General features: G+C 48.3%; 1 protein-coding gene across 3 annotated transcripts in view; it reads right to left on the bottom strand.

Moving 5' to 3' along the window:
• The window catches only part of SAMD4A (sterile alpha motif domain containing 4A), a 229,323-nt gene extending 216,691 nt beyond the window's left edge, over window positions 1–12,632 (bottom strand). For 2 of the 3 annotated variants that reach the window (XM_033187980.1, XM_033187982.1), the window contains exons 1-2: window positions 12,410–12,632; window positions 10,619–11,237 (exon numbers count right to left, since the gene is read on the bottom strand). In XM_033187980.1, coding sequence (XP_033043871.1) covers window positions 10,619–10,814 — 196 coding nt within the window. In that variant the 5' untranslated portion in view covers window positions 10,815–11,237; window positions 12,410–12,632. Of the gene's footprint in view, window positions 1–10,618; window positions 11,238–11,377; window positions 11,615–12,409 lie in introns of those variants that run through there. The other variant, XM_033187981.1, reaches the window with a different exon arrangement.
• Window positions 12,633–13,425: the final 793 nt, after the last annotated feature.

A 13,425-nucleotide genomic window follows, 5' to 3' on the forward strand; every position in this document is an offset into this window, starting at 1 on the left:
TGATCTGCCTACCTAGGCCTAGCAAAATGCTGGGATTACAGGCGTGAGCCAGTGGGCCCACCAAGAAAACTTTAAAAACCACCCTTATTTATTCACTCATTCATTCATTTACTCATCTTGTCTCTCTCTCTCTTTCTCCTCTGCTGTCAATAGTTCTGTGTTCCTATCTTCATTCCTGATTCATAGAAATCATAGAATCTTAAGGTCAGAAGGGACTTTGGAAGTCATCCAAGAAATCAGAGCTTCTTTTCTAAGCAAATAGACACTAAATCCCTACGGTAGAGAGGCACATGGGGTGGTTCTGAAAGCAGAGTGCTTGTTTCCTCTCTGACAAATGGAATAATGGCAGTTCCTACCTCATCTCATAGGGTCATTGGGAAGAATAAATGAGATCATGTTATGCAAACAACTGGCACAGAGCAGGTGCTCAATAAACAGGAGCCAGTCTTATTCGCAAGGATTCTTCTGCTCAATGCTAAAGGCTCGTCCAACTCTGATGAAGCCCAGGCCACTGCATTGTTTGGGCAGCCCTAATCATCATAAAGTTTTTCTCTGCTCTGAGCTAAATGAACAGCAGCTTCCACCCACTGCCCTCTATATGGACAGAGAATTTAACCCTTCAACTCCAAGCCAGCTTTCCAAGTAAGCAGTGACAGCTCTCTGCTCATCTTCTTCTCAGGTCACCCCGGCTTTCAAGTGCCCCCCACCATCCTGTCTTCTCTGGTCACATCCTGATTTGTCCATCTCCCTCAGAGTGTGTACCCAGAACTGCCTCCTGGACTCCAGGAGGAGTGGGGCTGGTAGCACAGACTTATTCTTAGTACAATGATTATATTACAGAGTTTAGTGGCTTTGGGGGCGACCACATTGTGACATTATTCATATGAAGTTGTAAGTGCATTAAAAGCCAGAGTCCCTTTTTATGCATGCTATTGAAGCACCATGCCTTCTCTAGCTTAGGTTTAGGGGATGCCAATGTAGGGGCTACACTTTAGTGCTTTATATATCATCTTGTTACATTCAAATATTTTGATCATGATTCTGTCATCAAGCAATCAGCTATCCTTCTAGGTTCATCCATAGATTTGACAAACACCTTCTCTGCTTGGATTACACTGCAGCCCTTGCTGTGGCCCCAGTTTCACACAGGTATAACCTGACAGCACCCTACCTTGGCTCTACCATGTCTTTCTAGCATTCTGCCTTGGGGCATCTTTGAGACACCTGCAGAAACATGTACAAACCTGAAAGTACAGGGACTCAGTACCTCCGGGACAACCCTTGGCCAACGGAAGAGGGGAATAATGGATAAATGCCTACCTCATCTGTCCTTCAGCTACTTCCCAGGCACATTCTGTGTGGCTCCTCAGAGGATCCCTGTGGGATTAAGCCCCCGCTGCTCACAGCAGTGACCAGCGTGGTAATGCAGGCTTGTGTTGACTCTTCCTCCTTCCTGTGTCTCTCTTTCTTGCCCCTTCTCCTGTTGCCTGGGATCAGGGTCCAAAATAAGCCACCTGCACACCAGCCCTTGCCTCAGGCTCTGCCTTCTTGGGGACCCCAGGCGAAGTCACACTCCATCAACACTAGTGATAATGTCCAACATGTGAGCTTCAATGTACAGTACCAGAGATCTCCCTTCAGGCAGACAGTGGCTAGAGAGAGGCCTATAACAGTCACTGAAACCACTCTAAAGCCACACAAGTAGATTCTCACCTACTGCTATTTCTTCATTAATTCATCAGGAAATAAGAGGCTTTGTCAAAGGCTATGCTGAAACTTAGAGATGGGATTCCTTGTGATCTGCCTGGAACACAGAAGTCTCTCAGCACATGCTATCCCCCCTCCTTTCCCACTGCCCCATCAGATAGGAAACGGCATTAGTTTTCCATGGTCCATCCTCCCACTCATAGCAAAACCATGCTGGTTCCTATTTCTTCATCCATATGCTCACAGATCATGTTTTAAATATTCTTCTGGTATCTTGCACAGGCCCAACATTAACCTCTCAGATGCCTACAATGTACAAAACCTGGTTTCTCCCTCCTTTTTCCTTTTTCAAACGGAGACAAGGTTATTTATCTTGAGGCACGTGGAGTGGTTCTGAAGTCAGAGGGTTTGTTTCTCCCATTCATTTGCCACTCTTCAAAATTTCAACACTGGTTCAGCATTGACATTTTAGTCATGCATTTTAACTGTGTTTAAATCACATGTTTGGTGCACATACACAGATAGAAATGTATACAATGAAAGTCAATGTTGTGTATGTATTTATGCTGCACACACAGATGCTTGGATTCTATGACAGATCAGGATAAGCTGCTTCAGAAATTCCAATGATGGCACTTTATGGGAGTGCTCTGGGGAAGCAGGGGAAGAGATCTCTCCCATCCAGTCTCTGGAATGAACATCCCTGCTCCTTCCAGCTCAACTTTACAGCCCATAGCATCAGAAAAAAAGAAAGGAAAGGAAAGGAAAGGAAAAAAGGAAGGAAGGAAGGAAGGAAAAGAAATCTTTCCTGGAGCCTCATTTTCCATAAGACACTGATTACTAGAGTGCCTGGAAATTTCAGCATATCCAAAAAGCTCAGGGAAATTCTCCAGCCTTCTTCAAACCCAAACTCAGTGCAGGCTGTGAGAGGTAGTTCAAAGAACCAGTGAGAGAATTATTGCTGAAAGCAGTATATAAAATTCTCAAATAATTTAATGAGTGACCATACTACCAAACTAAAAAGCGTATTTCAGTGCTTACATGCGTAAGTAAAACTTGAAAAGATTTTTAAGTCAATAATTCCACCATATGAAACACACCTGTACCACTAGGATACTCTCTGACTAAAGGCAATCCATGGGGATTTTCCAGGGCAAAGTGACCTCAAAGTGCCCGTAGACACTTAGCATGCATTTTTGTACATGACTAGTTAGGACTGACCACAGTGTCCACCTTGTCCTGTCTTTCTCCTTTCCCTGTCTTCCAAAGGGGTCCCGCCACCAGCGCTAAGAAAGATTTGCTTTGCTCTGCATGTGAAGTCAACAGAAAACTATAGTGAGACTCAGAAAATGACCTTCCTCATAGCAGCAAGTTCAGTGGACAAAAGAGAAGTGGTCCCCACCTTACTACAGAAAATCACCTGGGCCAGTTTAAAACCCAGCCCTCAGCAAGGGCTCTAACAGATTACTGCCATTTGATAGGGGCTGAGACAGGAGAAAGAGCACTAGACTGAGGAGAGTCAGATTCTGATCCCAGATCTTCCGGCCATAGCCTTGTCAACCAATGTCTTGTCTCAGAGCCTGGGAAAAACCACTGCCCTTGGTCAGATTTCCAAACTTCTCTCCTAGGACAGTTAGGTTTGGGGAGTAGGGGATTGGGGGGACGTCCACTTCCCATAAGCCTTCATCTAAGTTCTCATTTGCAAACAAAAATCTTCTGACACATAGCCATAAAACTTGAAAGCTACTGCACCAAATTACCTCTAAATTACCTTCCATTTCTAACAGTCCACACTCAAAGCATGGTCTGCAGATATGCAGCATCAACATTACCTGGGAGCCTATTACAACCCCAGGTGTTCAGCCCCACCTCTCCAAGCCTCCTCAATCAGAGTTTTCAGTACAAGATCCCAAAGTGATATGCATGCAACTAAATTTTGAGAACTAGTCTATGCCTCTTTATCTTTTCCTCTAACTGTTTCAGATGTTATTGCTCTACACTAGTTATAGTCAAAGCATCCTACAAAAATATCCCACTAGGAGAAGCCAAGAGAACTATTACTAAGTCTTATAATGTTATGCATACTTAAGTGGGATGAAAATACTAGGTGACCAGATGTTCCATTTCCCTCTCTTTAAATATGCTGGAAATCACAGAGTGTTGGGACTGATTCTCCACTCACCAAGCAATCACTCATGATGGTGAATATCCCTCATGCTCCCCTCTCTCTACCCTATTAACACTCATCCTTCAAAGGCCCAGGAAGCCTGCCCCTTCCACGGCACATGCACAGAGTCCCCTGCATGTGTGGTTTCCTTGATGAAACTGGCATTTGAGGTACTACAACAGCAAGAATCTTCTGAGCCCTAAAAGCACTTACTTCACGTGACACAGTCAAGTTTACTTCTTCCATTCAGCTTCTTCGACTGCCCAATCTACCCTGTTCTCTCCTTTCACTCAATTTCAGTTTTGTTCTCTAATCAGAACCACAGCACTTAGCAACTGTGTATGATTGAATTATTCCATATTTTCCTATGTTTGTTTCAGCTCTGCAACTGGAGTGTAAGCTACTTGAGAGGAGTAATGTGTATTTCAGCTTTTGACAGGGCCCTGGGCTCTCTGCCGGGGTATTTGGTAAATGTATATGCGCCGAGGAACTCAGTCCCACTTTCTTACCAGCTACACTTTGTCAGGTACCATTATAACAGCACTGTATTATCTACTGTGTAAAAGAAACCACTGAATCATTTGATTGTTTTTTCCTAGTAAACTAAGACAAGAAAGCTATTTTAAAATGTTGATAAGTGGAATGGGAACAAAACCCTAGAATGAGCTTCCGGGTTCCAGGGAGTGCCACGTTCCTACATAAAAGCAGACAGGTCCTCTGAATTCCAAGCTGACTCTTGGGATGCAGGCTGTAGAGCAAGGCCCAAGCCTGGACTCTCGGCCCCTGTTCTAACGGTTCTGCTTTCTCTGGGAAAATCCTGCCTCAGGCAGCTTCAATGGAAGCAAAAATAGCTCAGAAGAGATGTCTGATTCTGCATCTTAATCTATGTGAATTGGATGAGCTCAGTGAGGCCTTGGAAGGAATGATCAGGAGAGATGAAAAGGAAGAAACACATTAAAATCTCAAAGTAGTGATTGTATATTTTAAAAAGGAAAAGAAAAGATTTCTAAGAGCACCATACCTTTCCTAGCAAATGAGTTACACAAGGCACTTCACCCACAGATGAAAACCCCAAATTTCTCCTCGGGTCAAGGAGAAGCAATATTTTCCCTCTTCTCTGGTGTTGTCAATTCTCTTTAGAATTAGACTTCTGTATGACAGTCTGGGAAGTTTTCAGTTACTTCTCAGCCCCTTCAACCGTCATCTTGTGTCCTCATTTGTTTACTGAAACAAAAACAAGCCAATTTGCTGTGAAGTTTGTCTGCCTTTTACTTGCTTTGACGGGGACTGTTTAAAATGTATACTCAATTGTTGAAGGCTGTGAGCACCCAGGTGATAAAACCAAACCCAAATTATTCACAACAAAGAGTACAAATATGTATGACCTGCTACAACTTACAATCAGCAGTAACTGCAGGGTCATCCCAGACCGACCCAAAGAAAATTACAAAACCCTAAGTGAAAAGTGCTTCATATATAAAGCTCCTATATATTTCATTCAGCAAAACGATTTCTTCTTTTCACATTCACCAACTGAAGAAAAAAGTGTTGATAAGTTATTTGGGAAAACTGGGTCAGGGCTGCATATTTTTAGGAGAGACAGTGAAAAAACAAAGCTAAAACATAGAAGGTGGGTCCCAGTAGACTCATATCTTTTTAGGGTTCCAAGTCATCCTCAATCTCTTCTTCATAATCCTTTAAATGAAAAGATTTCTGATCATTTAGAATAATATTATTTATATCAATTCTATAGTAATTAAAGGCAAATTTAAACCTGAGGGATAGAATAGATCCTTGCTGGATCATTAACAAGTAACTTCCAGACAATAACAAGGTTTTATAATCACCATTTCTCAGATAAGAAAACTGAGGCTTAGAAATTATTTAACTAGCCCAGGCTGATTTAAAAATCTATACTCTAAAAATCTGCTACAACTTATGCCCTCCTATGGCTATAAGTAAGTGGCCACCTGGAGATTACTTTTTTCTCTATTTCCATCCTTCCTTCTCCCGCATATACCAATGCGGACAGCAACCAAGCTGCCCTCAGAAGATAATGCCACCATGTGGCCAAAATGGAAACTGTCTAAACTAAACTGGCTCTTCCACTCATGCCTCTCAGAGGATCATGCATGTAGGCCCATACATTAAAGGGGATAACACTATATTCTGCATGGGAGATACCTTCTTGCCCCCTCTTTACAATCCTTTTTATATTAATATATCGAACCATCTCCTATTCATCTCTCAGGACTCAGCTGAAACATATCCCTTCCTCAGGGAGGTCTTCCCTGACTCCCCAGGCAATAAGCAATTAGGTTCACAATGCTCCCGGTATGCCTCTCCTCGTACTTTTTATCCCCATATCTATGCTTCAGCACCTATGATTTTATATTAGTCATTTACCCCACACTGAGAATATCTATCATGTACTAAGCACTGGACTAGAGTAAGTTACTTTTGTATTTCCATTGTATAACACAGGTTCAGGAAAATAGCAGGCAGTCAGAAAATGTTTGTTGAATGAATACATGAATGAAAAAACTACAAACAAGATCTTATCCATATCATCAGGAAAACCTCTTCTGCTGTTTTCTTTTTATTCCATTTGTAACCTTAAAAAGTAACGCAGGGGCCAGGCGCGGTGGCTCACGCCTGTAATCCCAGCACTTTGGGAGGCCGAGGCGGGCGGATTACGAGGTCAGGAGATCAAGACCAACCTGGCTAACACGGTGAAACCCCATCTCTACTAAAAATACAAAAGTTAGCCGGGCGTGGTGGCGGGCGCCTGTAGTCCCACCTACTCGGGAGGATGAGGCAGGAGAATGGCGTGAACCCGGGAGGCGGAGCTTGCAGCTTGCAGGGAGCCGAGATAGTGCCACTGCGCTCCAGCCTGGGCGACAGAGTGAGATTACCTCTCAAAAAACAAAAAAAGTAACGCAGGGTAGAGGATGGCATACTTGTACTACGGAAACCAAAACCATAAAAATCATGGAACCAACATACCTACCCTCTAATGACAGCAAGTTTACACAAATATGGGGTGAGATTGACAGCCCCTCATCCCATTCTAAATGTGTTACACCCAATACACTCTGATTACATTTTTTTTTTAAGTTAGAATTGTGTCTAGAATAAGAGTAAGTACATTCTGAGAGGTAGTCTTCCATCTCCACAATTTTTTTTTTTTTTTTTGTCTCAAACATCACGATTTTGGATACTCTTTTCTCTTGTATTTAACTATAAGTATAGGAATTTATTGCCATTTACTTACCACAAACATACACAAATCGTGTATATTTTGTGGATTATGTTTTTGTGGATTAACTTATAAATCTCTATGGAAAATATATTTCAAGTCTAAGTGACAAAAGCCATAAATAAATAATGCCACAAAACCTATTTTTCTTTTGGAAACTTCAGGTAAAGTCAGTGGGTTGCATTTTTGCCACTTGTAGGTATCAAATGACCTGCTAGTCCCAGAATTGAGACTGGCCAGAAGTCTCAATGTTCAACTGGGGCAGTAGCTGAAGAGACTTATCTAAGGTTATAAGGATTCTGGAAACAAGACTGTATGAGAGAGCTGATCATCACTGTATCTGTTAAAAGAAAAACACACCCACAAATAAATCCACAGGGATCAATTCAATTATTTTCTCAGACTCTCCAATGACCATGAGCCTGAGGCAAAGGATGAACCAGTGAATCACTAGATTCTCAGTAAATTTAAGAGAATGAAAGCACCAAATCACATCCCGTGGATCTCAAATGAATCATGTTTAATGTGCAGGATATCTCATTATTTATTTTTTTCTTTATTATACTGAGATCGAGTCCCAGATATGAATTTGGTTCCCATTCACCAAGTTTTAAAATCTCTAAACACTAGATGAAATGTGAGGGTTTTTTAATTGATGATTACAAAATAAAGTGATACAAGATGACTTCGGTACAGGAAATCTCAGCCATCCAATGAATGAGTCATTCTGCACAGCCTAGTTTTCTGAATTGGTAAGAGCCTTACACATGAAAACAGCTCGGAGGTTAATTATTCTGGGTGTAAATATTTCCAAAGTATATTGAACATTTCCTTCTCTTCTTAAAGAGTGTGTCTAAAAATGTATTCTTTCCATAGTTCACTGTTAACAACAGTAAATAGCAATTATTGGTTTATGTTATTATAGAGTGGTGCCTGCAAGGTCAATTGAGGGTTCCTACTCTAATATTCCCAAGCCTTCAAAGTTTCTGCTCCAATTCTTGTCTAAAGTTACAGTTTTTCTGTCTCTTTCCTAGTTGTCAGGCTGTCAGGGATCACCTTTTACTACCGATTACAGCAGCCTTTCACCCCATTCTAAAAGTGTTACCCCCAATACACTATGGATTATTTGTCAAATTTTTTAAATGTTAGGATTGTGTCTAGAATAAAAGTAAGTACATTCTGAAAGAGAGCCTGAAATATTCTCTTGGACTTTCATACTATCTACTCTGGTTGCGAGTGGACTTTTTGTCCCCTTCCTGGTTCTTGGCTAGTTTCCGGATATGCAGAGAGCCACACTACAGACTCAGGTATGCTATGACGACTCCTGATGCTCTTTATGATCCCCACACTCCAAATGTAAACCAAATCATCACATTACCTAAGAAATTTCTGTCCTGGTCACACAACAAAACAAGTGCAAAGATTTCTGTGCAGGCGAAATGTCTAGGTTGAAGGATTAATGCAGAAACTGGAGAATAGTTCCTATCTTACATAATGGTTCTATATTTTGTATATCTACATCATTTAGCAGCATGAACAGGTGGGTATCTTATACAAATAAGTATGGCCAAACATTTCTTAAGGAAAAAAAATTACCAAATGACTTAAAAAAACTCACAGTTCAATGTTTTTAATTATGAGATTTTTTCAATTAGGCCATCTCATTTTAACATTTAACTGTTTTACTTACTAACCTGGTGGCTGCTATATTGGGAAAGGTCATCTCCATTACTCAAAGGGAAAAAGTGCTGCTCCAACATTTGAATAACCTAAAGATGAGTTTGAACAGTCCCTACCAGCACTGAAATCAAGCATTCAACCTAAATGGCTCTATGTAAATCCTCTGCAATCTATAAAATGCAAAAGTTTATATAACCCTGTTTGTCAAACCTGAGAAAGTAAAACCGAGCAGGTAAACCAGGCTTCCCGCTGAAATTAAGAACACAAGCAAAGGGGGTGGATCATCAATTACCCTAGTTATGCTTCCACACCCCAGTGAAGGAGGCTAGCCCTCCAGCTATTTATAAACGTGGAGCTCAACCAAAGGGGGCCCTGTCATCGCCACCCCAGTGAGTCCGGGTGTGAGCTGGGAGGCTCGGGCTCAGTGGAATCTCCCTCAGTGCGGCCCTCCATACTTGGCGATGCAGGATCTTTCGGGTGCAGTCCTGTCTGGTCAGGAAAAGAACTGAAGATTTCCAGCGGTCACTTCCACCCTATGATTCTATATATGGAAGCATCCCATTCTAGTGTTTTCACCATCATGCACACCATACTAGGGAGGAGGAATGAGTAGGCCGGCTCGCTTCTTGCTGCTCTGAAGACACACTCACTTTAGTGTCTCCCAGGCCCCACTGCCCTGGACTGGACCTTGTCATCAAATGGCAGCCCAGACCTCTGCTGAGCTTTGCAGGCTCGCAGCTTCAACATGGAACAGCTGGAAGAGGACCCTGCATTCTTTTCTCTGTATAAACACTGGGGGCTCTGTTCACCCTCCTGCAGCCGCATGAACTAAAGAATTTCCCCTATCCAAAATCACAACTATCAGACTTTTCCCCCATCCCCCAGCCTCCTCCTACCCTCCAGGATATAATTTCAGTCTGTCACCACCCACGCTAGCAAATAGGAAACTGCTGGACCTTTCCACTATATTCGCTTTCCATACTAGTTGACCCACGCTAGCAAATAGGAAACTGCTGGACCTTTCGACTATATTCACTTTCCATACTAGTTGAGGTGTCTGTAAATACTAGCAGGGTAATATGAAACGATTCTGTTCTATTCAGTAAAGTTTCCTGACGAGAAGCATTAAGGAACCCACTTCATGCCTGTCCTTTCTCCAAGACCCTTTCTACAAGATCTGTATCAATATGGATAATGTCACGAGCGGTAAGCTTAACCCCATAATACACATACTGCAAAGAGGGTGGATCATCAATTACAAATGTCATTTTACTAGTCTGTAGAGTCACCTGCATATTATTCTGAAGACGAAGCTCTAAAACCAGAATATCCGTGGGGAAAACCGAATAATAAAATTGGATTTTCATGTACTCCTCACACAGCCTTATCCAAGCTTGGCTTCTGAAGGGCAGTCCCGGGCATCTATCATGTGTTGCTGAAATCCAGCGAGCCACGTTGCCCAAAAGAAGAAGGAGGAAGGAAAAAACACACACACCCAGAAAATCCAGACTCTACGTGACCTGACTTACTTATTTCCCAGGAAACTGCATGAGAGAAAAACCAATCATTCATGATACCGTATCTACCACACGGAAGGGGCTGATGGAGTTCACAGTGGGCAAAACCCCAAAGCGGCCGGCGGAGGTAAGTGGGCGGGGAGGGGGGGTAAAGGAGGGAGCGGATTGCGAGGGCCTCGGGGGCCGCGCGGTTCGGGTCCTGGCGGAGCGGCTGGCGGGGGCGGGCCCCGGCCTGGCCCGAGGCAGGGAAGCGAGGGGCGGGCGGGACGGTGGCGGCCGCGCACTTACCGGGGCTGTTGGCCTCGCGTTCGAGGACGTGCAGCTCGGCGCAGTCGGCCAGCGAGTGCTCCAGGCAGAGCTGGAGGAAGCGGGCCTGGGTCTGGCTCACGCGCTTGAGCAGCGACAGCAGCGCAACAGTCTGCTCGCACTCGTTCCAGCCCTTAAACCAGCCCGCCAGCACCCCGACCTGGTCGCGAAACATCATGGTTAGGGGGCCGCCCTCGGTCTACAGAGCCCCCTGGGCGCCCCAGACCGCCCCGCCCGCCCCAAAGTTTGGCGGAGCCGCAGCCCCGCGGCCGGAGACGCGTTCCCGTTCCAAGGTGGCTCTGGTGCCCGGACGCTGCAGGTACTGCCTGGGCTCCTGCCTCTCTCGTCTGGTTTCAGTTACGTTCCGGTGGTTCTGGCTGATTTCCCCAGAGACGATGACAGACAGTAGCACGGAAATGTTTCTTTAAAAAAAAATAACGACTTTTTAAAAAATCCCCCACAAGGCACACAACTGAATGAAGAATGCTTTCTCCCCCCTTCTTGCAGCTTCGGGATGGTGATTTCCGGCGTCCTGGGGTCTCCTCCCCACTGGGCGGCAGCTCGGACCCTTCACGCCCGCATTCCCGAGCGGCGATCACCACTGGAAGGAGAAAAAGAGCTGCAGTGAGACCTCGGCCAGCGGAGGAGCGCGCCCCGGGGACGAGGGCATCAGAAGGGGCCGGGGGTGGGAGCGTCCCGCGGAAGGTTGGGTTCCCCGAAATCCGGCCGCCCCCTCCGCACCCGATGCGGGAGATGGGCTATTCCCGGCTGGGGAATAGCGAAAAGCCTGCTTCCCAGGTGCGGGAGGAGACCCCGCGGCTTCCTGTTGCTGCCGCTGCCAACGGCTGGTGCTCCCCTCACGCCCCGCCCGGGGTGGCCTCGGGCGCCGTGCCTGCGAACGCCAGCACCAGCAACAGATCTTCCCCGCGCAGAAAACTTGCAATGCGGCTGCGAAGGGGCGCGGGGGTGGGGGTGGGAGCTAATGCAAAGCAGAGGCGGAGGCAGCGGCAGCCCGAGTTCCTTCCTCCTCCTCTTACTCCTCCTCCTCCTCCTCCCAGAGAAGCAGCCGAGTGGCTGCAGCTCCATCTACAGCAACAGCCAGCATCTCCACCGCCAGGCGCCCCTCTGGATTTAGGCCGTGAGCAGCCGCGGCAGCAGCTCGAGACAAAAATAAACTCTCCCCACCCAAAGCTCCGCGCCCAGCGGGCGGCGGCGCAACCCAGAGCCCCGGCTCCCCCGCACCGCGCCGCGCCAGCCCACCCAGGAGGTCTCCCAGGGCCTGCTCCGGCCACAGTGGTCAGTGTGCGCGCGCGTGTGCGTGTGTGTGTGCGCGCGTGTGTGGCAGGCATCCTGCCGCCGCCGCCTACGGGCGGGTCTGTCCGGCCCGGCGCCTCGCCCGCGCGTCGCAGGCCGAGGGTGGCACAGCCCCGGGCACACGCCGCGCGCAGGGACAGCCGGGGTCCGCAGCACTAACCCCTTCGGCAGGCGGGGCGGCCTCGCGGGGAATGCGAATCGACGCCGCAGGCACACGCCCCCCAAAGACAGCAAAGAAGAAAGTTCGGCTGCGGGGTTCCCCCAGTCCCGTCTCGGTTCTGGTGGCCGCCGCCGGCGGGGAGGAGAGCCCAGCGGCTCAGCCTTCAAGGGGCGACTCGCTTCCAACAACACACTGCTTCCGACTCCCAGAACTTCTCGGGCGGAGGGGGAAGCCCCCAGGGAGGGGACCCTAGTGACCGGCGGGTCCCCCGCCGAGGGCCGTAGGGAGGGAGCGCTCACCTCGGCGTGGCTCATCCCGGCGGCACTGGGGCCCTTGCTTGGGTCCGGGACCGCGGCGGCTCTCAGCGGAGTTGGGGGCGCCCGGAGCGCGGGCCGCGGGCCATGCCGTCGGGGCGGGCGGCGCGGGGAGAGTGCGGCGCTTCGAGTCGGGGCCGCCGCAGCGGCTGCTGCTGCTGCCTCCAGTGTCGGCTCGCGGAGGACTGAGCCGCCCGAGCCGGAGCTCCCCACATGCTACTGATTAACATACACCATTACATCATGGGCTTGGCAGGGAGCGCCCGAGCGGGGGGAGAGGAACCCGGGCGGCGGCGACGGCAAGCGGGGGGAGCCTGGGGGAAGAACCCCGGACCCGGCGCAGGGAGGGGGGACGGATTCCTAAGTGGGGACCAGAAAAAGGGGAGGGGAGCGGAGTGGGAGGAGCTGGTGGCGCAGAGGGGTCGGGTAGAAGGAACCTCGGAGAGAAGCGAAGAAGTTCGGGGAAGAGGACGGGTCCTCTTACCGCGGCCGCTTGCGTATTCTGGAGGGGCCGGGACACTCAAGCCACTGGAGCCCCGGCAGAAAGGGACCCGAGGGCGCTCGGGCGGGGGCGGTGCTGCCACCCGCTGCTCGTCCTTGGGAATGTGGTTCGTCAGCTTGGCTGACCCTCGGCCCTTCTGGGGCCCGGTGGTGGCCGAGCTGTGCGGCCCGCGGGCGGTGAGACCCGAGGTCACTGCAGCAGATGCTGGGATGGGTTCCGGGGGTCGTGGAGGCGACGGGTTCAAGAGGCTGAGGGGCAATGCACAGGGTTGGACGTGCCCAGGCGCTGGGCTCCGTGCCGCCCTAGTCCAAGGGCCTAGCCCGGGTCGGGTGCCAGATGCCCTTTCCTCTGGCGCAGGCTCCTAGAGGCCGGCCCGGCGCCTGGCTGAGTCCCACTCTTCCCCGGGGAGGCGGCCCAACTCCTGAGACCCGTCAGGGGAGCTGTGCCTGGCGCGCGGGTTGCGGCTTCGGGCCTGGAGCGTAGGCGAGCGCCGCCCTGG

This window comes from Trachypithecus francoisi, unplaced genomic scaffold (genome assembly GCF_009764315.1).
Source record: "Trachypithecus francoisi isolate TF-2019V2 unplaced genomic scaffold, Tfra_2.0 Lachesis_group3, whole genome shotgun sequence".
In the NCBI taxonomy this organism is placed as follows: domain Eukaryota; kingdom Metazoa; phylum Chordata; class Mammalia; order Primates; family Cercopithecidae; genus Trachypithecus; species Trachypithecus francoisi.